The sequence below is a fragment of the Gymnoscopelus microlampas genome (genome assembly GCF_963454915.1).
Source record: "Gymnoscopelus microlampas genome assembly, chromosome: 16".
NCBI lineage: Eukaryota > Metazoa > Chordata > Actinopteri > Myctophiformes > Myctophidae > Gymnoscopelus > Gymnoscopelus microlampas.
Genome location: NC_139953.1, coordinates 38,979,653 through 39,005,128, shown reverse-complemented (window position 1 = coordinate 39,005,128; position 25,476 = coordinate 38,979,653). Strand labels below are relative to the sequence as shown.

Sequence of the window (25,476 nt, the reverse complement as noted above, 5' to 3'; positions counted from 1 at the left end):
AAGCTTATTTAACAACAGATAATAACAGTCTGTCTGCACACACGCACACACACACCAGTCCAGTCTGCAACCTACTGTCACACTCTGTGTGCCTCTACTACAGATGCAAATTTAAAGGTAGTATAAGTGATTTTTTATGGTTAAAACAAAAAGTTGTTTGTTAAAATGCTTCATTGCTATAGAGTGTTTGTTCAGTAACAGAGGTTCTCTCTGTCTCTCCAGCTCTTTAGTAAACAGATCAGAACATACATTGTCAGGTGGGTTTCCAATTTCATCCAATCAGGATAGAAAACCCATTTATTTGATAGTGTTCCAGTTCCAATTTTGTGTGCTCATTTCTTGGTGTATTTCATGTGTTTCTGTATGAGTTCTCTCTCCTGATTTAACATTGGTTTCCTCGAACTGGAAATGCATTTCCCCTTTCCCGTTTACTACAGAGCTGGAGAGACAGGGAGAGCCCTGTTACTGAACAAGCATCAGTGATGTTTCTGATGGCTCTTCTTCACTCCCAGCATCTTGAGTGCCCTGATGAGTGACTGGTCACTGGGTCCTCCATCCCCTGCTTCTGCATTCACCTGGCAGTCTGACCCTGTGCTGGGTTCGTGTCCTCCTCTCTGGGTGTCATATTTCTCAGTCCGGTACCGCTCTGACAGAACAGCCTGCAAGTCTGACTTCACCAACAGACGGTTGTATTGTTGGATGATTTCTTCGAAGGTGTGTCGCTGGGCTCTGTCTCTCTGTTTTAGCTTCCAGTTTCTTCCATGTGCACTCCACATGCCGCCCCATCTAAACAAAGTCACAGGACACAGACATGTAACCAATGCAGAACAATAATTTTGATGGCTAGATGAGTTTGTAGGGCCTACCGTGTGATTGTGAGGGGAAAGACAGCTGTGTGTGTGAGGTCAGGGACAGCTGAGGAGGTTTCTCTGGCTGGGTTGGACTGACTCAAGAGATGGATCATACAATGGACTTCAGCACCCGATTGCCCAAATATGGATGTCTAGAAAGGGTCGTTCACGCTTTCGACATCACACAGAGTTCTGTCGTGTTGTAAGCGTGATTTCATACCTTAGACATTATCATTGGGTTTCCAGGTGCTGATGTCACTGTGATGCAGATGACCATATTTGGACATGGAACTGTCTGTATCTGTCTGTCTGTCTGTCTGTCTGTCTGTCTGTCTGTCTGTCTGCCTGTGTGTCTGTCCATGTCCCTTTAATGCTCATATATGGAGATCCCTGATGTCATAATTGTTGTCATTGATGTAATTTTCCCGTATATGGGAACATGCTCACATATGGGCATATTGATGGTTCTGGAAAACCGCCTGTCTGACCGACTTCACGCTGGGCACTGCCACACCCTCGGCTCCTCAGCAACACGCAGGCCAAGTTTGAAGTTGATCGGTTGGACGGTTCTTGAGATAGGCGAGGGACAGATGCACACGCACACACAGATTTCATGAATTTTAGAAGGATAAACAACGTGGGTGGTACTGCAGTTTATAAATGAGTACATTTATGTTTATGCTTTTAGTGTCTGATGAATTGGAACAGTGGGTATATTGACCACATCTAGAATCCCAAGGGGGATGGGGGAACCACAATGGTAACTTTAACCACACAATCATGCAGAGCCCATTGTGAAGAGAACATTTGCAATGCTCATGGCAAAAAAAAAGGTCCTGTAGTCTGTGTACGTTTCCCCCAATGTGCCTTTTGTGCACTTTGCAAATATGGACGCCCGCCAATGTCATGTCCATATATGGACATCCGCATCACAGTGACATCAGCCCAAATAATATGGACATCTAGAAAGTGTGACGTCATGCTTATGACACTATATACAAGATCTTCGCTGTCACCTTCTCTAATTCGTCAACGAAGTTTCAGCTATTGATATTTGCTTATACCAGTATGTTGGACATCATGTCTTGCCAATCTGACACCAGTGTCGAGTCAGTTCCAGCAATTGAAGGAACCAAGGAGAAGCCACTGAAACCGTGTTGTGCCTGTCCTGAAACCAAGAAGGTTCGGGATGCTTGCATCATTGAATATCGAGAGGAGAACTGCACAGCCTTGATAGAGGCACATAAACAATGCATGAGGGCCCTTGGATTTAAGATATAGATTCTCCATTTTGTACGTGTGAGTGTTGTTTGTGAGTTGCCGGCTGACCAGGGGACCAGCAACAAGAGCGATCCCAGCTGAAGAACAAGGGAGAAAGAAGGTGCTGAGGGCCAAACTCTACTCCGTGAGACTGGAGGAGACCACCACCAAACGCTGCAATGCACGCAAAGCACAGACTGGCACCCAAGCCCGGTCGGAGAGGATACGTACCTACAGGACCGGATCACTGATCACCGTTTAGGGAAGACTGTCCATAACATCAGAGTTCCTGGTGGGAGAGGGGCTCCTGGAGGAAATGAACTCTCTGGAGGATTTGTCCAATCAGGAGATGCTCATGGACTTCCTTAATGACCAGCAACTAGCCTGAATATTGAATTATGTGGTTCCAACCAGTGTTGCCAGATTCTGTGAGAGAAACAAGCAACCAGGTCTAGGAAAACCAGCCCAAAAGAAGCGACTATGGGCCACCAGCTTGTAGATCGGCTATTTTCAAATAAAGTCTTGCGGGGAAATTATAGTAAGCAGATCTGGCAACCCTGGTTCCAACCTGTCAAATTCAATTTACAAACTAGGAAAGAATTACCACCAGTGGCAGTGATACAATACAATATAATTACAACAATCATTGAAGAAAAGCACAGACAGCACACCAGCCCCTATTGCATTATATGCACACCAACAATCAACAAAGTTAATCTAGGCGCTCGGGTGGCGCAGTGGTAAAGTGCCTTCCCACCACCTAACCCCCAAAAAAACCAATCAATCTATAAATAAAATCATTCCATTTTGTCACTCATACGTTGTTTTCACGCTCAGAGGTCTGCAAAAACCTCAGAGGTCAAGAGCAACTTATTGTAGATTGTAAGATGCCTGACTTGCAAGAGGGTTGCCTGGGTGTGGAAATAAATCACAGGTCTTTGTTTACTCGCGAAAGGAAGGGGCAAGGGGTGTGGGTCAAAAAGTCAGTCTGGGGAACAACGTCTTTGTTGGGTGTCAGTGGTTTATCTGTAAAAAGAAGATAAACCACTGTAAATACATCATATCCTCTTTGAGTAGCTTGAGTGATGGTGGATATTGGACATATTGGATGTGGTCCAAAGTACATCTACCACACAGTTACAGTTAAGAATCAAAGGTTCCTACTCTGGGGTTTAGTAATACAAAAACTAAATGAAAATGCAGTGCTTTTCATCAACAAAATCACATGAACAGCACTTCACATAAAAATGTACCCGAGTTCATAAACATGCATAATATACAGAAATGGCATTTGAAGAGTTAAGATTTTTTTTTTTTGCACAAGCACTGTACTGCACTAACACAGGTTCTGGTTGATTGTGGACGGTACAGAACCTTTTGTGTGGAAATTAGACAAGAAAAACATGCTTATGGGAAATTGTGAATTGATCACCTATTCAGCATTTTTCAATATGTTCCGCCACTGGGATTTCTTAGGACTTCTGATATTATTGTCATTACTAACATAAGGTTGACAGAGTTTCTGTTGCAATTTGTCCTAGGTTAACCCCTCATTATCCATAGAATGCCTATACTATTTTGAAACTGCACCTCCAGAATGTGCATACGAATAGCAATGCAGTCGCCAACAACCACTTCATTATGTCACATTATGCCTCATTACACACTGACAGGTTTTGGGCATCGTCCTCACTTATATGGAGTGACTGGACAATGTTTCTGTTAAAGGCATACTCATTTGGCAGCTAACTCGAGAGAAAACCAGACTTGAGTGTCTGTAAGATTAGGCCTAATTCATTTAGATTGTTTTTCAGTAGGCTATCTGATGGCAGAGAGGCAGAAGCCACCACTTTTTCAAGATGGTGATCTGGAGAAAATCAAAAAGGGACTGGATGAAATAAAATACCTCTTTGGTCTTTTACAGGCAGCACGTGCATTCACTTGAATGTAGGGCTGCACATGGGAACATGGTTATGGCTAAGTCCGCCAGCCAATTTTAACATAGGCGGATAGTGTCTTTTAGACACTTGGTAACATACGTCAGAGAGGAACAGACAAAATCACTCATCCTTATCTTACAATACACATCATCCTTATCTTACAATACACATCATCCTTATCTTACAATACACATCATCCTTATCTTACAATACAAAAAATCTCTGACTCTGGGAACGTATGTATACGCTTGTACGTCCATCTGTAGTTCACGTATCTCGACTTCAACTTAAATTGCCATGTTGGCGTCACAAACGATCAGCGCTACTAGCCTATACCTTTTCAGGCCACGAAGCGACCTGAACATCTAGTCATTTAAGTAAAGAGGAAAGTCCCACTATCTGATCACATGACCAAAATGTATAATAAAGTTGAATGTAATGTGACTGCCTGTTTAGTGTGTTCTCTTTAGAATAAATAAATATCACAAAATAAATCAAGGCAAGAATAAGTCAAAACCAGAAAACTGTGCTCCTTAGAACTCCACCAGGCCGGGTTGCCTCTACTCTGTTCAGTCGTGGGGTGCAGCCGTCAGGACACAAGGAAGTTTCTTGTTGCCTGAGATTATCTGCTCACAGACAAACAGACAGACAGACACAAGGACGGACAGGGGAGAAAACATAATCCCTGCCCCTTGCCTATCCGGCCTGGCGGAGATAATTAGGAAGATACATATGCTTGTGTGGTGAATTATTGAAAGCCCAGAATAAAGGCAGCATCAATGGCTTATTTTGTCTAATGTTGATTTTCACTGTGACTCAATATTTAACGGATTAAAGTTCAGAAATGGTCTGGGGATCTCAGTATAATTTAAAGTTGAAACATAGATTTTTTTTTCTGGGTGAAAAATCCCAAAATGCTTTTTAGAAAGTGAATTCCAATTGAAAATCGAATTATACTAAGAACCGCCCAGACCATAAATATAGCTGTGTTTCCCAGTGCTCGTTTTGTGAGGGTTTAATGGTGGACTAATAGGTGAAAACAATTCTGTATATACTGTATGTCCCCTATGTGTGTGTGTGTGTGTGTGTGTGTGTGTGTGTGTGTGTGTGTGTGTGTGTGTGTGTGTGTGTGTGTGTGTGTGTGTGTGTGTGTGTGTGTGTGTGTGTGTGTGTGTGAGGTCTTTACTGTTTGCGACCGTAGGTCGCATTTACTATAGAAACCTGCTCCAGGTGTCCGTCCGTCACGTCACTCCGTCACACACGTCCCGTCACACTTTTGCCCTGCTCATATCTCCGCACCCGTTGCCCCGATCCATGCCAGATTTTGCACACACACTCCTTACCTGCCAAACTACACCCTCCAAGGACCCCCGGAGCTCCAGGGACCCCCAGCTGCCTCGGGGACCCCCAAGTGTAAAAAATGAGCACATGTGGACTAATTACCAAATGACCACCCCAACGGGGCTGCTCACGGGGCATTCCCGGGGACCACCCACTCCTGGTGCTCCAGAACGGATGCAAAAGTGGTGGCGCCCCCAGTGGAGGACCCCCTGCCACTGCAGCTCACATAAAATGCCTTAACTCGGGCTAGGAGCGTCCGGGAGAGCCGCGGCCGGTACCTATTCGTCCGCCAAGGCAACGCGGACACCCCACCCCTAATTTCTCACATGGCCCTCTTCTAGCGCCACCTTCAGGCCGCTTTTCACAACACATTTTTGCCCACTACTCCTACAGTTTTGCCCCTAAAAACACACAAATTGCTACACACTACACAGTATGTCTACACTCATGTCATCAACATGCCTGCCACCACATTTCTTAGACCACCAAACAAAACTATACATTGCCCACACAACTAGGAACCAATCGCCGTTACAGCCCTCTTCTGTATACATGTGACCTACGGTCGCTTATCTCCCGATTAGGGAGTCTTACTGGTACAATCTGTACCTACAGTAGTATTAGGCCTACTGTATTTTAAACTAGGTCTTGGCTCCTTGAACAAAGGGCCAATACCATGACCCATACTTGAATACCATGTGCAAACAACCCTCCTAGTGTTGAGATGGAGACACCTACTGGTAATTTTCGATATCACTTGTATGTACATAATCACACATCTCATCTCACAAGTCAATAGCAAACACATATGGATTACCATTATGGATCAGCCTTAATTTTGTAAAAAGCAACATCATAATGGCGTGTTTCAAGGACGAAGCAAAGCTGTAAAGGGGCCAAACGGAAGGAAAAACAAATAGTGGGTCTACAGAAAATGTATGAAATCAATGTCAACAAAGCGGTGACAAGGTTTTAAGATAATGGACGCATTCCATATTTACCTTAACATTAAATTAGCTATTGGACACTACAAAGACAGGATCCACTTCCAAGATATGATCATTTATAAAAGGGGTGATAATACATACATTACATACAGTACTACACTACAGTGTCAGACAGTGCATGATGAGTCTCTCACTGAATGGGCTCCTTCTTTTGATTGGTTCATCATGGAGAGGATGGGAGGCATTGTCCGAGATGTCATGATGGAGCTTGGACAGTCTCCTCCTCTCTGGCCTACTGCCAGCAGCAGTGCCAGGGAGGGGATTCCAGGTCCACTCCCACAACCTCACTACTAGCTTTCCTATTCAGTTGGTTGAGTCTGTTGGTGTCAACTGCCCTCGGCCTGCTGCCAAACAGGAGGGCACCGACCACCACCACCACATTCATAGAACATCTTCAACATCTTAGTACAGATCACCTCCATAAATTACTTAAAAAAACGTCAAAGGTTCAGGGAACCGTCCTCACCTCTATTCTCAAATTGTAACATTTGAACTATCTTTAGTATAAACATCCTTCAAACATGGATCTTCGTTTACAAGGTTAAATATCAGAGAGTTAACCTCCCAGATCACCTCCAACAATGCTTCCACAGTCACTAACTCAATGTTCATTCCTGTATAGACAGGTTTCCTGTTAGTAAACATGAGAGGATATGACCGTGCAGATCCGGGGGTAGCCTATAGAGGGCGCCATTACCCGCAGCAGCTCTGGTCAAATGTCCATTCATAAAATAAATGATCTTCACCGGGTTTAATGAAAGTAGATTAAATTATGCAGTTTGTAATACCTTGTTTACTCAATAAAAATGATTTGTCGGAAGTTGGATCTGTTTGTATATAATAGCAGCATTATGCCTATTATGCCTATAATAGCAGAATTATGGCTATCTAACTCCCGAACATAACAACAGAGTGAACGGCGCAACAATTCGTTTTCCCCGAGCATGCGCAGATTGCGCATTCTGCTCTGTGATGACGTCGCGCGGAAATCCGTCTATATAGAGCGTGCCAAAAATCCTGAAGGGGGCGTCAACAAGTGTCTTTTGGTAGCGGCGGACATCTTTGAGGGGTAAAAACCAGGTTGACTTAACATTGCCCCCCTCAAGTATGTCTGCGGCTACTATGCCACACCCCCCGTAGTGACGAGTCGTTGGCACGCTCTATAGTACTATTATCAACACAATGGTGTATATCTCATCATAGCTCCTTCCTTGGTTTGTCTGTCTGGCAATGATGAGACACTTCTGAAATTGATACGAAATCATCCCACTATGCTTATGCATAGTGGGATGATTTGCATGCCTGGTGGTACAGTATAGTGACAATACTGTACTAGGCAGGCAATCATCTACATGCCCCCATATGTCACACCACCAGAGGGCAGTTTTGTATCAAATTCAGAAGTGTCTCATCATTGCCAGCATACAAACCAAGCTATGCTGAGATACACCGACCATTGTGTTGATAATTGATAACCAATAACTAACAAATAACTAATCACTAAGTGTCTTTCAAGTTGGGATCCCTTCCATAGAGTGAGGTAGGTTCATCATGTCTATGGTTAGGTTACTTCTCGTTTTTCAGCAGTACCGCTAGAAGCCGGAAGGGTATTGGACCAATCACGAAGCCTCATACTCTCGTACGTAGACGCCTCATTGGCCACTGGGGGGCGTACGTCAAACGTCACTATGCTCGCAACCAATGGCTGAGCCCGACGTAAGTTTCGCGGGGGGATTCGATCCGTCGGTGTTCGCGGGAAAGAACAGAAGACAGAGAGTAGTCGCGCAGAGAAGAGGAGAAAACCAGGCTGATCTGGGAGGAGAAATATATGAAATAAAACATTGTTACTGTAGATCATCTGTTGTCTCGGAGCAGAGATGTTGTTTAGATCCATCGTTGACAGAGGAATCAGCAGACGGAAGCTCAATGGTGAGAAAAACTACTTTTATTTTTTAAACACTCAAACCTAAGCCTTAGATCAAGACTATCATACGTTGTATTTATGGATTTATAGATATATCAATGCATAATATATCTATTATACGTAAGTAAAAGTCAGACTCTATCAAATACATCTATGATAGTCTTGGTCCAAGGCTATTAAACTCAAACCCTATTATTTACTTGGGCTGCTCGAAAATAGCTGATCTGCAAGCTCACAACGCGTCGCGTCAGCGTTGCAGATCAGCTATTTTCCGAAAGACTTTGAAACATCTGCAAAGATTGTGAGGAAATGTGAGAGATTGGGCATTTTCGGATATAATGACATGCTGCGATCAGTAGATCTGGGATCAATAACTTTGTAAATAAGTACATGTACTCAAGTACTGTACTTTGAGGTACCTTTACTTTACTAGATTTGTATTGCTAAACATACATTAACCACTTCAGCTCTTTATATATTTCGGCTATTTGAAAACAGCAGATCTGTGAGCTTGTAGATTTGCTTATTTCAAAAGATTTTCATACATTTTGAAACTTTAAATGGGACAGTCTGCATAATGAGTACTTTTACTTTTGCTACTTTAAGTATATGTTGATGCCAATACTTTTGTACTTTTACTCAAGTACATTTTTAATTCCGGACTTTCCCCTGTAACGGAGTATTTCTACATTGCAGTATTGATACTTTTAAGTAAAACATCTGAGTACTTTTTCCACCATTGCTGCTGTGGCCCTCAGTGGACGTGGATCTCGTCCCTAGCCGCATGCTAACGTTGGTTCATTTAGGGCCAAAGATCATCGTGCATTCAGTGTTAATCTGTGTTTATATTTGTTCATCCACGAACCAAACGCTTTATCGATCACGATACGTTCTTCTGATCGTGTTGACATGATGCCTCATAGTCTTTATTTAGCCTAATGATACAATAGCCAGCCTCCATTATGCTGGACCTGACCTAGTTGTTGCTGCTGTAACGTCAGCCCTAGAATGGCTGACATTCCATACATTCATGCATGTACTCTGTTTTACAGTGGTGGAAAAAAGTACTCACATGACATCTTTTACTTAAGTAAAAGTATCAATACTGCAATGTATAAATAGTCTGTAATTACAAGTAAAAGTACGGAATACAAATTTTACTTGATAGTACACTATGCCAGTGGTTCTCAAACTTTTTAATGTCAAGGACCCCCAAATTGACACTTATTAGCCCGCGGACCCCCATCTGAAAAAATATGCCAGATATGACCCACATTTATGAGAAGATTTTTTCATATGTGGGTCATATCTAGCAGTGATTTTCAACCATTTTAATTAAATAACATTAAATAAAGGACCCCCAGTTTGACATGCATTAGGCTACGGACCTCCCATTTAATGGCATTTCTATCTCTGGGACCCCAATTTATATTGTAAAATCAATGTTAATTTAACTCTGAGAGTGTACAAATGGAACCAAATGGACCCGTTAGGGTCCATTTGGTTCCATTTGTACACTCTCAGAGTTACAGACCCATAAGGGTCCATTTGATTAACTATCCATCATTTAGCTGGGGACCCCCTGGAACTCCCTCAAGGACCCCTGGGGGTCCCCGGACCCCACTTTGAGAACCAATGCACTATGCAGACTGTCCCATTTCACTTAACATTTCAAATGTACAAAAATATTTTGAAAATAGCAGATCTACAAGCTCACAATGCGTTGCATTGGGACACAAGTGTGAGCTTGTAGATCTGCTATTTTCAAATAGACAATAGAAATGTAGTTAAAACTTAAGTACCATACAGAGTAAATGTGCTTGCTTACTTTACACCACTGCTGTTTTATGCATTCAAGGTATGGAATATGAGCCATTCTAAGGGCTCTGAAAATGGCTGTACTACAATGTAGAAATACCTTTCACGTTACAAGTATATGTTGCTGCTGGTAAAGATGGGGCTGAGTTTAATATTTTGTGTTGCTGGGTAGATTGATCTAGAGTAGTGCTCTTCCAGCGTTGTGTCCCCTCCAACTAAGCTCTCTTAAAAGAAGACCCTCTCAAATATTTTCTCAGTGTCTTTATACCTCTCTCCCAAGCCAGGCCCAGGGGGTCCCACGACCAAGAAACAATAGGTGTGGCATGTCCATTTACATAGCTTGATCAAAAGGGTTGATTCAACAACACGGAGGAATAAACACAAAGGAGGTGTCTTAACCCCTGAAAGGACACCCACAACTGTGGGTGTGAGGCGAATGGCAACTTGCGATATGCATACAATCAAGAAATGGTAGATCAATATATGACAGTCCAATATTGCCATAACAATGGTAACGTTGAACGTTCCGAGTAGAGAAGAAACAATCCACACTTAGGAGTCTTTTTTTAAATAATGTTTGTTCCGCAGCAGCAGTCAACCCAACAGCCGCGTTTCGGCACACAGGCCTTTGTTGAACGTTCCATCAGTGAGGGATCCATTGCTATGAATTGCTGGAGTTGTTTGTAAATCAGTTGATTTGACTCTTGTGCTCCAGCAGATCAGTGTCCCAGGTACCCTCTCACCACTCTGCTAGAAGGCTTCCAGTGTGCCCGACACGATGAGTACATCTCCCATGGAAAATACGGCGTCGCTGTACCCCCGTTTGGACTAGAGTTCTCCTCAGGTAAATCAACCAATCATGTGTCTCGTTTAATCTTCAGAGACCACCATCGTTTTACTCTGGGACGGCACAAATGGAACCAAATTAACCTTTAATTCTTGATAGAATAGAAATGGACCTGTAACTCAGAGAATATACAAATGGAACAGTTCTATTTGTATAACCTTCTGGTCGATCGACACGGTCACAACTTTTTTCTGTTCTGGCCCCACAGTGGTGGAATGTACTTCCCACTGATGTCAGGACAGCAGAGTCACTGCCCATCTTTCGCCGCAGGCTGAAAACCCACCTCTTCAGGAAACACTACCCTTCCTCTTTGCCTGGCCTACTTGTTGTTAACTAGTTGTACGAATGCTTGTTTTATTGTTGAATTGTTTATCGGATCTTGTTTAGTCAATACAATTATTTGTTTTTAGCTCCTGCTCATTTTAGCTCCTGCTCAGTTTTTAGCTCCTGCTCGATAAACATGAGCAGGAGCTCCAGCTCCTGCTCATGTTTATCGGATCTTGTTTAGTCAATACAATTATTTGTTTTTAGCTCCTGCTCATTTGACTTAGCTATTTTGTCTCATCTGTTTAAGGAAATAGGTAGCTGATATATTGCACTTTTACCTTAGCGCTAGGTATGCTCTTGGTTGCTTGTTATTGCAGAAAATGCACTTATAACCTCTGGTGATTAGTAGCTTTCGTTCCCTACCTTTGTTGATTGCACTTATTGTAAGTCGCTTTGGATAAAAGCGTCTGCTAAATGACTGTAATGTAATGTAATGTAATGTATACTATCAGAGCTAAATTAACACTATGAATTTTACTGTCAATTTTTCATCTAATGACCCTGGCTTGCTCTCTCTACCCATGTGTCTCTAGTAAGGGGCACGCAGAATGTCCTTGCCGTGGCCAATGAGGAAGGTATTGTTCGTCTGTACAACACAGAAAACCGGACAACCCCAATTTTGAAAGGTACGTAAAATAATGTCTGGGTTTGTTGACAGTGTACATTGTTTAGCATCCGGCTTCTGTCAATAAATGAACCTAAGTGTCTAATGATGATTGTGTGTTCTCGTCCACACAGAATGGATGGCTCACGAGAATGCTGTCTTTGATATAGCCTGGGTTCCTGGAGATGCTCGTTTGGTACGGAAAACACAACTTTCCTTATGACTTGCCTTGCAATAGGTAGATAGACAGACAGAACTGTATTAGTCTTGTGAGAAATTCAGTCATCATAGCAGCACCACTGTTAGGATGAATCAAGGATACAGGGGTAGAGAACAAAAACAGAGTAGTAGTAGTATTAACAAAAGGGACCATTATATAAAATACCGTTTAAAGATGACATTTGACCTGGCTTTCTGCGCCCTGACTAGTCAGGTGTACATCGTGTGTATAGGCCACCAGTGGATGGACTCGGAGGCCAAGGTTCACAGGCATTCAATCACATAGAATGACGTCATATAAATCCAATCCCGGGAATGATCTGGAGGTAGCACAAGGCCTAGCTGAACACAAATAAATATAATGTGAAGTCTGTCACAGTAAAAGGGGCATATCAACGTTATGTATGTAATGTAATGGCTATCAGTAATTCATTATGTAATGTACTGTATGTACTAACAAAGCAATCAATATGTAATTAAGGGCATTGTCGTGGAATTCTGGATCAATCAGCAATCGATGGCATGTAGATACAGGTAGACAGATATGAAGTTAGATACATACTGTACATAGATACAGTATGTTCCCCAGTCTATCATCATCAGGAAGTTGATAACGTTGACTACTGTTAAAAGATGGTACTCATGGATCATCTTCCTCAGGTAACGGCATCAGGTGACCAGATGGCTAAACTGTGGGACCTGAAGAGTGGAGAACTTCTGGGCACATTCAAGGGACACCAGTGTAGCGTCAAGTCTGTGGCCTTCACCAAGGACGAGAAAGGTACCATTGATATATCTCTCGAAAATAGCTGATCTACAACTGTACGTGTCGCAAGCTTGTAGTTTGGCTAACTTTGGCCCAGAAACGGGATGCCACGATTCATGTAGAGTTGGCTTTAGGGCCTGGCACAAAATCCCTTAATTGATGTCATGACACCATTGTCAATCTTATCTCAATTATTACAATTCATGACCGTCTTAGTTACATTTGTCCTCTTTCAACAGCTGTGTTCTGTACGGGTGGAAGAGATGGAAATATTATGGTCTGGGACACCAGGTGCAGCAAAAAAGGTATGAGGAGATTGATTGAAAAACGTTTGATTTTTGATTTGTGTTCCTTGGGCACCAAAAAAGGGTCTAAATGTTGATGTAATAAATTAAAGACGAATAGATTAAAAAATCCTTAACTTTTTGTATAGCTGTATATAATGCAATAATGGTGTGTGTGTGTCGTTGTCACAAATCCACAAGGCACTTTTGAACTTGTGGCACACTGTCATTTTTTTATTTGAGCTAAAAAAGCATTCTTTTACACTTTGCCTGGAACAACATATTTTGAGATGGGGGTCGGTGGCCAAATACATATAATTTCGGGGTTCTTGACATGAAAAACTTTGAGAACCACTGATATAGAAACCCCCAAGTTCTCTCACACAACTATCCTTCTCCGTTCTCTACACTGGCTCCCCGTAGCGGCTCGCATTCAGTTTAAAACCCTGGTGCTAGCCAGCAGTGAAAGGAACAGCTCCTTCTTATATATATATATACAAGCGTCTGCTAAATGACTGTAATGTAATGTAATGTAATAGAAACATATTTTTTTTCAGAATACTGTTGGGATTTAGAAGACATTTGTGGGTTAAATCAGTGGTTCTCAAAGGATGACAAGTAATGGAGTAAATGGACTTGATGAGTGAAATGCTGTGTTTCCCTGTCAGATGGTTTCTACAGACAGGTCAAACAGATCAGCGGGGCTCACAACACGGCAGACAAAATCACACCAAAGAAACAAACGAAGAAGAGGCGTCCTTTCGCGACTGGCATCGCGCCGTCCGTGGTGAGTTCACTCGACAGCTGGGCTGTACATTGATTATTATTATTATTCAAATATTTGCATTGAATTTTACAAACATATAACAAACTACAAGACATCACAGACACTAGTACTCAATACCCAATGAAACAGATACCCGTATCAACCAATTATTAAATGACCGAAAATGCAAGGGAATTTTAGTTCAACACATTGGCATGAAAAGCGGTATCGATGTCACAAAATTAAAGTCAATAAGAGAAAAGAAAAAAGAGAATAAACAAATAAATGCAGAATAAAAGGAGGAATGGAACAGATTTTTTTTATTTTTTATTATTATGTAGTGAAATGTAATGTTGTGAAATGTAATGTAATCAATTGCAAAGTTAAAAATATGTAAAATAAATAAATCAATTATAACTGGGAAGAAGAGGGAAAGGGAATGGGGGGGGAAAGAATGGCAAATGGCTATATTAATTTGCAACAGTAGAATACACCTCCTCAAAGTATAACAGAAACGGTTGCCAGACTATAGTATACTTCTGAGTGGAGCCTCTGATCGTATATTTAAGGCTGTACACTGATGAATGGCTAGGATTAGGATGCTGCTGTTTACAGATGTGCTGCTGTTGTGTTCCTCACAGGACTCCCAGCAGAGCGTCACGGTGGTTCTGTTTCGTGACGAACACACCCTCATCTCTGCTGGAGCTGTTGATGGGTGAGTAGTAGTATGGCTGACATCATCAGTTGTTATACTGTCTAAAAAAATATGGGCAGTGGTGGAAAAAGTACTCAAGTTTTTTTATTTAAGTAAAAGTATCAATACTGCAGGAATAAGTCTGGAATTCAAAATTGACTTGAGTAAAAGTACAAAAGTATTGGTATCAAAATGTACCAAAAGTAGAAAGCACTCATTGTGCAGAATGTCTGCAAATGTATAAAATGTCTAAAACATCTTTTGAAAATAGCTGATTTACAAGCTCACAATGAGTCGCATCGCGACGCATTGTGAGCTTGTAGAACGGCCATTTGAAAATAGCCGAATGTATATAGGGTTGAAGTGGTTAATGTGTCTTTTGTAATAATAATCAAAATCTACAAAGTAACTAGTAACTAAAGTTTTCAAATAATTGTAGTGGAGTAAAAGTACAACATTTGCCTCTGAGATGTAGTCGAGTAGAAGTAAAAGTACTGCAAATTGGAAATACTCCAGTAAAGTAAAAAAATACCTCAAAATTATACTTAAGTGCAGTACTTGAGTGAATGTACTTAGTTACTTTACAGCACTGAATATGGGATCAGATCATTATTTTATTTTTTTAAATAGAGCATAATCTTGCTTTGTAATTGTGATAATTTTTTTTCTTCCCATCTTAACCAGGATAATCAAGGTTTGGGATCTTAGGAAGAACTACACCGTACATCATTATGATCCTGTACCCATGCAGACGTACCCCTACCCTGGTTCTAGCAGACGGAAACTAGGTTGGTTGGTATTTTCTTTTCTTACTTTCCAATAGGACAAGGCTTTTTTTGGGGTGTAACTTAAGCTATAATGTTTCTTAAAATAAGTCTTCTACGGAACGGAATTTACATTTCCAGGTTGGGATACAATTGGAACTGGAACACTATTGAAGCTGATAAATGATCTTTGTGGTGTTCTCTTTCCTGACTGGATACAACTGGTATCCCAACCTGAAAATCATCAAAATATATTTTCTATTTACTAAAGAGCTGGAGAGACGAGACCCATGTTACTGAACAACCACTCTATAAAGCAATGATACATTTTGGAATATAGAGCGTTAACTTTATAAAACAACTTTTTTTATTTCAACAAAAACATAGCACTTATGCCCCTTTTTAGGTTTTGTGAAAATTCCATGAGTGTGAGCTAATGACTAGATTCTGTGTTTTACAGGTTATTCTGGACTTGTTCTGGACTCGACGGGGTCTAACCTGCTGTCCAACTGTACCGATGATAACATCTACATGTTCAATGTCACTGGATTGAAAACCACTCCAGGTAAGCAATATTCATTTGAAATGCGTAACTTAGTAGTTGTACGCGTGGCTTGTCATGATAGCTCTACTTTGCACTTTGCAGACAGAGTAAGCCATTTTCTATTCGTGTTTCCTATGTAATTCATTGTTTATCACTAGATGGCGCTGCAGACTGAGTTATTTGGTTTCAACTGTGATAGAGAGGTGAAGTGAATGAAAGGATAATGATTCTCAGAATAGAGAATACGTTTGGTATTGAGCAAGTCACTGTTTAGCGTTGGCTTTTGTTGTACTACAAACCAGATCAGATCAAAGATGGACACATTTGCAGTTTGTTCATTTATCAAAAACATTACAGAATAAATGGTCATGTGAATAGAGTACAAAGAAATAATTTAGCACCATGTTACTGTACTCAAAGCCAGGAGGGACATTTTTGAAACACTGTTATACCTCATGACAGACTCTTTTGGTGATTCCCTTCCTGCTGTGAGCATCATTTCTCTAGATAACGGCTTCCTTGACTGCATGTGGAATGTCAATGTGTCACATGATGAATTTGCCTAGACAACATGCCAGATACATAAAATAGTCATTGAGTGGTTTTATCCTTTGCTCTGGAAGCTTTCAAGACTTCTGAGTTTTTCAAGTTTTTTCGCAGCATGGCTATATAGGAGACAGAGCCGTCTGTGTTTCCAGATATAATCTCCAAAACCCCTGGACTGATCAGCGCCATGTTTCTTGTCACAAAGAAGCGACTTAAGAAGTCGTTTTTACATGCTTTTTATACTTTTTGAAATATTTTATCTACACATTTTAGGGAAGTAAAGGGGCTTCTGATTGGGCTGCCCAAATTTGCTGTCGTATTTCAAATAGGTCATTGACAACCGACGTCATATAGATAACTGATGTCACAGGCTGATCACGTGAAGTCAGAGATCCATAGGGGAGCCACACTGTTCCCATGGTTCAATTTATTTTTACAGAGCAGTGGAATGTGTCTCTCGGACTGCCTAAAACTACATTTATTGTTAGATCACATCATTTCAGCCAGCATCATGGTATACTTCCGACGTTTGTGTCTCAAGTCTCTCAGAAGGTGACGTTTGTTTGCTTTCCACCAACAGTGTCCGTCTTCAGTGGCCACCTGAACGCCTCGTTTTATGTCAAGTCCACCGTTAGTCCAGACGACCAGTTCTTGGCGAGTGGCTCGAGTGACCAGCACACATACATCTGGAAGGTTTGTCTCCTTGACCACTTTAACCCTGATGTCCCTATTTGGGTAGTCTGTCGAGCCAGACAACTCTTCCACAATCTTCGAATGCTTCTGTTTAACTACTACTAACGTGTAAAGGTCACAAACGGGAAGCTGTCTATCATTTGAAAATGTTAACTTGTGAGCCAACAGTCTGTCTTGAACAGTGTTGATTTTGACAGCATATTTTGATTCAGTTTTAGTCATAGTCTTTTGAATAAAATTCCATTTAGTTTTAGTCATATTTTAGTCATCTGAAATGTTTTACTGTTAGTCTAGTTTTAGTCTACTAAATATCATACGATTTTAGTCGACTAAATCTACAGTAGATTTAGTCAACTTAAATGTATTTTGGCGTGCCTTGATGGCGTCTTAAAGGCTGATTTTACACTTGGTTGCGCTCTGAAAATAGCCGATCTACAAGCTCACAACGCGTCGCAGCGCGACGCGTTGTGAGCTTGTAGATCGGCTATTTTCAGAGCGCAACACCCAAGCGTCTTTTAGTTATACTGGATCTCTTCTCCACTAGTCCCTCACCAACATTTTATTCTAGTTTTTATTTGTTGACGAAATTGTCAACATATTTAGTCTTAGTTTTAGTCATCGTAGCTTAGTTTTTATTTGTTTTCGTCAGTGAAAAAAGGTAGTCGACGAACATTTTTCGTCATAGTTTTAGTCGACGAAATCAACACTGGTCTTGAAAGACTACTACTTTGGGCATGTTATCATTATGGGCAAAAATTATCACGTTTTATTTTAGTTTCCCAAATTAGCACAAATAACCGATCTACAAGCTTAGAGATCTGCTGTTTTCGTTATATTTTTTGCCATCACCATAATAAAATATGATGCATTTTGAGTGTACTTCTTGAAACGTCTTGAAATAATCTTCTTGTCATCGATTCGTTCCAGATTTCGGAGCCTGAACGACCTCCCGTGTTGCTCAAGGGTCACAGTCAGGAAGTGACGTCTATTGCATGGTGTCCGACAGACTTCACCAAGGTGAGATGACAGTCCGTCTTGTAATGAACTACGACCTATTGTTGTTTACAATATTTACAAGGTTTCTTGGAGACAATTACATGCACAGCTAAAGTTATAACCTGCAATTTATTTGAATGAAAAAAACGTTATTTTAACCCAACCTGTACGGTATTAATCTGGCGCTGTTTTTCCTTTTTTATTTGTTCCCAGATTGATATGGTATTGAATACATTAATACAATATACATTAATACAATTTAACTAGTACATCTGCAGTGGTTGGAGGTGGTCTCCCTACCCTTCAATCGGCTCTGTGAATAATTGTAGTCCCAAGGTTTTCAGAAGGTGGCATTAGACATGAGGACATCTACTGGTTGACATTGTCAATAAAGTTATTTGAAGCAGACAGCGCACTGGATTGAACAGTATATGCGCTGAAACGTATGGATTGAAGCTTTAAGTAGTTATAGGCCATGAAGGAGACATTCTCTTCTTTCCAAGTCCTTCGTGACTAAAGCATGATTTATGCTCCATCGTAATAGCTGACCTAAGCTCACAACACATCGTGGATGCACCGTGTTGTGGGTCTGTAGGTTTGGCTATTTTTGGTGTGTGACACTGCCGTACGCCGAAGTATAAATTCGGCTTAAGAGCTTTATTTGACACATAATGTTTTGTGCCTTTCTTCCACTCCTTTGAAAGTGAAGTGTTTTAAAATACCAGGAAGATTGATTTAGGCCCTGTGTAATGTCCCACTATTTTGTTGGCAGTTGGTTTCCTGTTCTGATGACAACACCGTACGGATCTGGAGGCTGGATCGGGGAGTGGACGGCGCCAAGTCATCCGTAGGAGAGGCCAATCTGGTCGGGTGGGCGGAACCTGGGTCTCTCTTCAATTCAAGTAAGTAGACAAGACGACTCACATTAGATTGTTGCCAAACTAACATGGAGCCAAAGCTTTCAAATGGACAAAGAGGTCTGATTTACACATGAATTAGACAAACAAATCATGTACAAATGCAAGTACATCTATATAATATAGCTATATCTAGATATAGATGGTATGGATATACTTAGGGCAGGTTAAAATATTTACAAATGTCTGTCTCATTGTGTCTTTAAGAGCCTTCAAGGCAAACTGAGAACACACCAGCCAAGAGCACAAGGACAGAGAGTGCCGGAGCCCTGGCATCGCCACAGCCGGCACTGGCATCGCCACAGCCAGCAGCCTGTGCCCCCAGTGTGGCCGCCCTGCCACTGTCCTCCAGCACTACGTCGCCTGTCCACGCTCACGGTGCCAAAACCAACCCCCATCACCAGAGGACTCCGACTTCGATCAAACGTTGGTTCACCCCCGCCACCACCCCCGAGTCCCCCGCCGCCGAGCCGGCCAGCCCGCCGCTGCGGGGGGTGCTGAGCCCGGTGAGGATTTCCCCTCCCCACGCCGAGCGCCGGGTCAAGCGCAGGCTCGATCACGGCGGCGGTGGCGCCGTGGCGAGCTGCGACGGAGCCGAGCGGTGCGATTGTGTCACGTTACTCGATCCTCCTCCTCCGGCCAAGAGGAGTCGCCCTCTCGTGGACGTGTGCTGCCCGGCCCTGGACCACCAGCAGCACCAGGACGCGGACCCTGTGAGGATGGAGGACCACCTACAATCGCCTTCCAGACAAGGCGGCAAGGAGAACTGCTCCCCTGGTGCAGTGGACTGGTTGTCAGTGTTGGGCCAAAGACTGAGGAAGGGCCTGGGAAGCCCCATACGATCCCCCAGAGGTGCCAGCACCTCCAGAAGTCCCGGTGTCTCTAAGAAACAAGAGGGCAGGACACCATCTTCACCAGTAAGCACACACATCCCTGACTCATTAAAAAAAAACTGTATTTATTCTGTCTTGTTTGTTTACGTGTTGCTCGTTTTGCATGCATGACAATTGTTGGGAAGAGGGCTCGACAATGTCTGGAATTTGGATATTGTAATATTGTGATATTGCATATTAAGTGTTGTCCTTTCCTGGTTTTAACCACCTAATGGCAAAACATAGTCGATCAACAAGCTCAGGTTGCATTACAGTGAAGTTAAGTAGTTTTCTATCTTAAGTGACTTCTATTATTTGCCTTTACCCACTTAGTTATAGGAATTACTGACCATTATTTATCAAATCTCATTGTGTTAATACTTCTGTGAAAGCCCTACGGTCAAATTGATAATGTTACGATATTATCATCACAATATCGATATGGTGTTTGGTCAAAAATATTGTGATATTGTATTTTGTCCTTAGCACCCAGCCCTCGCAGGGAATAAATTGGTTGGATCTCTTGTCGACACTGTGGCTTTGACTGACCCTGCACAATAAATACACACTGACTTGAGTCGGAATGCTCCGTAATTTGCAGATAGGTTGATCCCTATCATGGGTAAAAGTCCACATGTATAGAGTGTCTTCTTAAGAACGGGCAAGTTACCAGTCTCTCCTCTTCTTGTATTTCAGACAATCCGCTCACCACAGTCCATGAAGAAAATATCCTCCTATTTCCACAGAAGAACCCTGGAGTGATCTATAAGGACCAGCCTAGCATTTCTGTTCTTGACTTTACATACTGTATATATATTGATGTTTGTTTTTATTGTGTATTTTATTGTGTATTTTTTCATATTATGGCAAGACACCCCCTAGACTGGCCATAACATGGGGTCTATTGACATACCCATAGCCTCCCTATTCCGGGCATGTCATAATAGGTTAACCCATTAAGAACTGAGGCTGATTCTAATATTGTTTTCTAAATCCTAACCGTTTTTTGAAAAGAATATAGAAAATATTTGTTCACGATTTTTCAAAAATATCAGATCTACAAGACACAGATGCGTTCCCGGTCTTAATGGGTTAAAATAATTAGCCGATCTACAAGCACACTAGCTATTTCCGGAAAAAGGGATTTTGTCGATGAAAAAAAAAGGAGGGGACCAAGTACAGACCCCTGGGTGACCCGGGTCAGTAAAGTATTTTGATTTAAGATTACTGATCTATTTTCAAATTACATGACCTCAATGAACCTGAAGCTTCACCGTTGACGCAATGTGGAAATTGCCTACTTCAGTTTCCTCATCTCAAGAAGCTGCATTTTTTTTCTCGTTTTTGTTTTTTCGTTAGAAAGATGTTTCAACAGTTTCAACAGTTCCTATAACATGGCTCCTGTTTTATCAACAAAAAAAAGATTTCCTTGAGTTGTTCATAGATGTACAAAATAACCATGGGTAACGGTGTTACCTGTTTATATATGTCTATTAAATTCAGAATAGTTGATTTAAAGCTTGTGTTTCTTGTGTTTTTTTGGTAATGCAGACACATTGTACAGCTCCCACTTTTCACCAGTCTGTTGTTTTCAGTTGTCACGTGTCTGGTGACTCTGGTCCCGTTTTAGTGCGATTTCTATTGGTGGAAAAGTTTCAAGCTCTCTGGGTTCCATTTGTTGATTGGCCAGTAGAAATTTCAGTCAGTGTGGCGTACACCGGTCACGCTGCTGTCCTGTAGCGCATTGGTTCTCAAAGTGGGGTCCGGGGACCCCCAGGGGTCCTTGAGGGAGTTCCAGGGGTCCCCAGCTAAATGATAGATTAGGCACCAAATGGACCCTTATGGGTCTATAACTCTGTAACGGGTCCATTTGGTTCCATTTGTACACTCTCAGAGTTAAATTGACATATATTTTACAATATAAATTGCGGTCCAAGTGATAGAAATGCCATTAAATGGGGGTCTGTAGCCTAATGCATGTCAAACTGGGGGGTCCTTAAAATTAAAATGGTTGAGAATCACTGCTAGAGCCGTAAACAATCTTCTCTTATTGGGGGTCCCTGGCTTATCTTTTGAAATGGGGGTCCGCGGGCTAATAAGTGTCAATTTGGGGGTCCTTGACATGAAAAGGTTTGAGAACCACTGCTGTAGCGGTAGCGCGTCCACAAAGATCAAATAGCAGCGTTTAACTACACAGGGATTCAATTTACATTGTAGATCCGGTCTGTAGCGGATACGGAAACTGTGTCTGTGCATGCAAGTGTGTTTGGGTGCGATTTCCCGGATACAGTAGGCAGCTCAGACCGGATCTGAGCACTGATTACTAAATCAAAACCACAGGTAGTACAACGACGCGAGGTTAGTGTGTTCAACAAGCAGTTTTATGTTTTACCATTCATTTATTTCAAAACGTATGTTTGTTCTTATTTCTGTGTAACATTAGTCTTTTAATGTGCGTATACACTGAATGAGACATGGGATAATCATGTCAAGGATAGCCCAGTGACGTCACAAACGATCGGAAGTGGTCAGTGTCGCACGTCGCTTGACAAAATAAAAAACGTATTTTAAAACTTGAGCCATTTTTTATCGAGCGAAAGCTGTTAAAATGTTTAAAAGGCCACTACACTTAGATGTTTAGATATCTTAAATTTTGTTTTGACTACAGCAATTAAAGTTACATTTGAAACACAATTTCTAGACTTAGTTTTATCAGTAAATATGTGGATTGTGGATACCTTGAACATTACAATTTATGACTCAACTTTATGTCTGTTAATTAAATTCATGTTAATAATAATAATAATAAATGATTAGTTATACTTATATAATGTCTAAACATTTTTATTACTGTTTATACTTATATAACATCTAAAAAAAATTATTACGGTCTATGCACTAGACTGCGTCGCTTAGTTGTGACGTTGCCGACACATCCTTGCAACGTTCCGCCCAGAATGAGACGTCCGTTGAAAGTTCACATCGTCAGAGACGAGGAGGAGGAGGAGGAGGAGGAGGAGGACAGTTGTTCACAACCTCCAACAACCAACAGGGATTAAAAAGCTCGCTGTGTGCAAGAAGCGACACCTCCACCGCTCCCCTCCGCGACAACACAACACTTATGTCACAAAGAACAACAACAACAAGAGAAAGACGCAAAGCTTTTCTGGAACAACTTTGACTTTTTGTGTTTTTATATGAATTACATCGCATCAAACTGACAGCTGTCGTCGTCGGCGGCGGCGGCTAACATTAACGGAGGCTAACTTTAGCTAGCTAGTTGGCGTTAGCAGCAGCAGCAGCTCCCATAGATAGATAGATACATCCTCCAGGCTGGGGTTTTAGGCTTAAGAGAGGGGGTTTAGGGGGGGTTCTAGAGAAGGAAAGCTCGGTTCTTCTGGTGAAGAGTGTGTATGAGTGTATGTGTGTGGCCCTGAGTCTGTGACATGCATTTAATACTAGGTTCTGCAACAGGTTGTAGTAGTTTGTGTTCCAACCCCGGGAAGAGTTTAGTCGTCCCTTCCTCCTCATCGGTCACACAGCAGCAGCAGCAGCAGGGGGTCTTGTTTTGATGTTGTCCCAGTCTAGGTGAATGTCTTAAGTTCTGTTATTTTGTCGTTTGATCTGCTGGACTATCGGGTCCGGAACCAATACACCTAATGTCCTGATGGAACGGCCGGGTCTATCGCTATTGCCGACCATGTTGGATCATCACACATCATAGGATCTAGAGAGAGAGAACTTCACCAGGAGACCCATCATCATCATCATCATCTGCTTTTATTTTTATTTTTTACTGGTGCCACATGGAAGAAGATAACACGCGTGGGAACCTTTTGATTTGATTGAGGGGATTGATTTGATCTCAAAAGAGGTGTTTTTTTTTCTTCTTTCTCTTCCACTTCTTTTTTTCTTCTTCAATTTATCGGTTCATGCATCAAAATGTCGGCTATCTCTGCATCCGAGAAAGTGGACGGATTTACGAGGAAATCGATGAGGAAGGCCCAGAAGCAGAAGAAGTCTCAGGGGTCTTCCCAGTTCCGAACCCAGAGTGCCCTGGTCGAGTTGGCCCCGTTGCCTCCACTCAAAGGTAAATGGATCCACAATGTTTGTTCACCCCTGAGATCTCTGATGATCTGGTGACTTATCGTCACCAAGTTATGCATGCCTTGTTGTTAATTATGTAACTACACTGTAAAAGCCTGACTCTGAAAAAGTGTACAAATGGAACCAGATGTACCCTCAAGGGTCCATTCCATGTATATTATAGACCAATGGTTCTCAAACTTTTTACATTTCAAGGTCTCCCCTTAACTCTTGACAGTGTACAAATGGAACCAAATGGACCCGTTAGGTACACTGTGGTTCCATTTGTACACTGTCAGAGTGACAGACTTGTAGGGGTCCATTTAGACCCTAAAGGGCCTAAAGGAACCCAGAGAGTCCCTAGAATCCACTTTGAGAACCACTGCTATAGACTATAGGTTGCAGAACAATGAGGGTCCATTTGGTTACATTTGTATATGCTCTCGGAGTTAAATCAACACTGGGGAATATTTCACGCGTGCAAAGTACATGTGTTGCCATGCAAAGCCTCAGCTTGCAGTGCAGCAGTCACGACAATTGCATTGGAAGAATGCAACTTGTTGCTTGTTTATATTATGCAATTAAATGCTCACATGAAGCCAGTTTTGAAGTGATTGAATGCAACTGGCCACGCATCAAGTTGTTGTTGTTCTTCTTCACCCAAAACACAAACACAACTCAAACTGTTGTTGTTGTTGTTGGAGCTTCCAGAAGAAGGCCTGACTGACTGACTGACTGACGCGTGCAGGATGTGCTTTAGCCAGATGTGTGGGTTGATAATATGACTGGAAGATGCTTTGGCTTCCTGCTGTTGAGCAAATTAATGTGCTGATAAAAGGCTATAAAAAGGCGTGTGCTGTTCAAAGTGTGAAATGTGTGCAATGTGCACTGGCTGGCTGGCTGCAGCAGAAAAACTTTTACCACCCAGGGAAACCTTTTTTCTTCTTCTCTGAACACCTTTTGTTGTTTTTCGTCACTACTAGGGATGGGATGATATGCAAATTACATGTCACGATTATTGTGGCAAAAAATGACTGCGATTAACGATATGAAAATATGCTTAAAACTTAAAATGCCACTTTTATTAACCACTTGAACCCCCAGCATCCCAATTCTAGGGGGAACGTCGCCAAAAATAGCCGATCTACAAGCTCACAACACGTTGTGAGCTTGTTGGGAGCTTGTAGATCTGCTATTTTGGTGCTATTTGTGTAGGGTGAAATAAGAGCATACCAAATGCACTCTTTACAGAAGAACAATTTCACGATAAATTAAAATCTCTGCAATATTGTGAGCGTTTTTTTAATCACGATAAACGATCATAACCCCATCTCTACAGGGAAACCTTTTTTTCTGAACACCTATTGTTGTTTTTCGTCACCACACTGAGTCTTTTGAGAGCCACACACA

General features: G+C 41.8%; 3 protein-coding genes across 4 annotated transcripts in view; all 3 read left to right on the top strand.

Annotated features, from left to right (window-relative positions):
* Positions 1-1,931: 1,931 nt before the first annotated feature.
* Positions 1,932-2,132, top strand: LOC311062670 (cytochrome c oxidase copper chaperone-like; the record flags this gene model as incomplete). The annotated part of the gene is made up of 1 exon (XM_084081877.1): positions 1,932-2,132. The coding sequence occupies one exon, from the start codon at positions 1,932-1,934 to the stop codon at positions 2,130-2,132; it is 201 nt and encodes a 66-aa protein (XP_083938003.1).
* Positions 2,133-8,178: 6,046 nt separating this feature from the next.
* Positions 8,179-21,431, top strand: dtl (denticleless E3 ubiquitin protein ligase homolog). 2 transcript variants are annotated; one of them, XM_084082706.1, is made up of 15 exons: positions 8,179-8,328; positions 10,860-10,985; positions 11,849-11,941; positions 12,054-12,115; positions 12,799-12,919; positions 13,144-13,209; positions 13,857-13,975; positions 14,596-14,669; positions 15,333-15,436; positions 15,873-15,977; positions 17,083-17,195; positions 18,123-18,212; positions 18,964-19,093; positions 19,316-20,025; positions 20,677-21,431. In XM_084082706.1, exons 1-15 carry the CDS (start codon positions 8,277-8,279, stop codon positions 20,740-20,742), a joined length of 2,031 nt encoding a protein of 676 aa, XP_083938832.1. In that variant the 5' UTR covers positions 8,179-8,276; the 3' UTR covers positions 20,743-21,431. The 2 variants fall into 2 exon arrangements, with proteins under 2 accessions (XP_083938832.1, XP_083938831.1); XM_084082705.1 differs by having other exon boundaries at positions 10,857-10,985.
* Positions 21,432-23,006: 1,575 nt separating this feature from the next.
* The window catches only part of ppp2r5a (protein phosphatase 2, regulatory subunit B', alpha isoform), a 98,148-nt gene continuing 95,678 nt past the window's right edge, over positions 23,007-25,476 (top strand). The window contains exon 1 of the mRNA XM_084083103.1: positions 23,007-24,070. Within this exon, the coding sequence (XP_083939229.1) occupies positions 23,923-24,070 (148 nt within the window). The 5' untranslated portion in view covers positions 23,007-23,922. The remainder of the gene's footprint in view (positions 24,071-25,476) is intronic.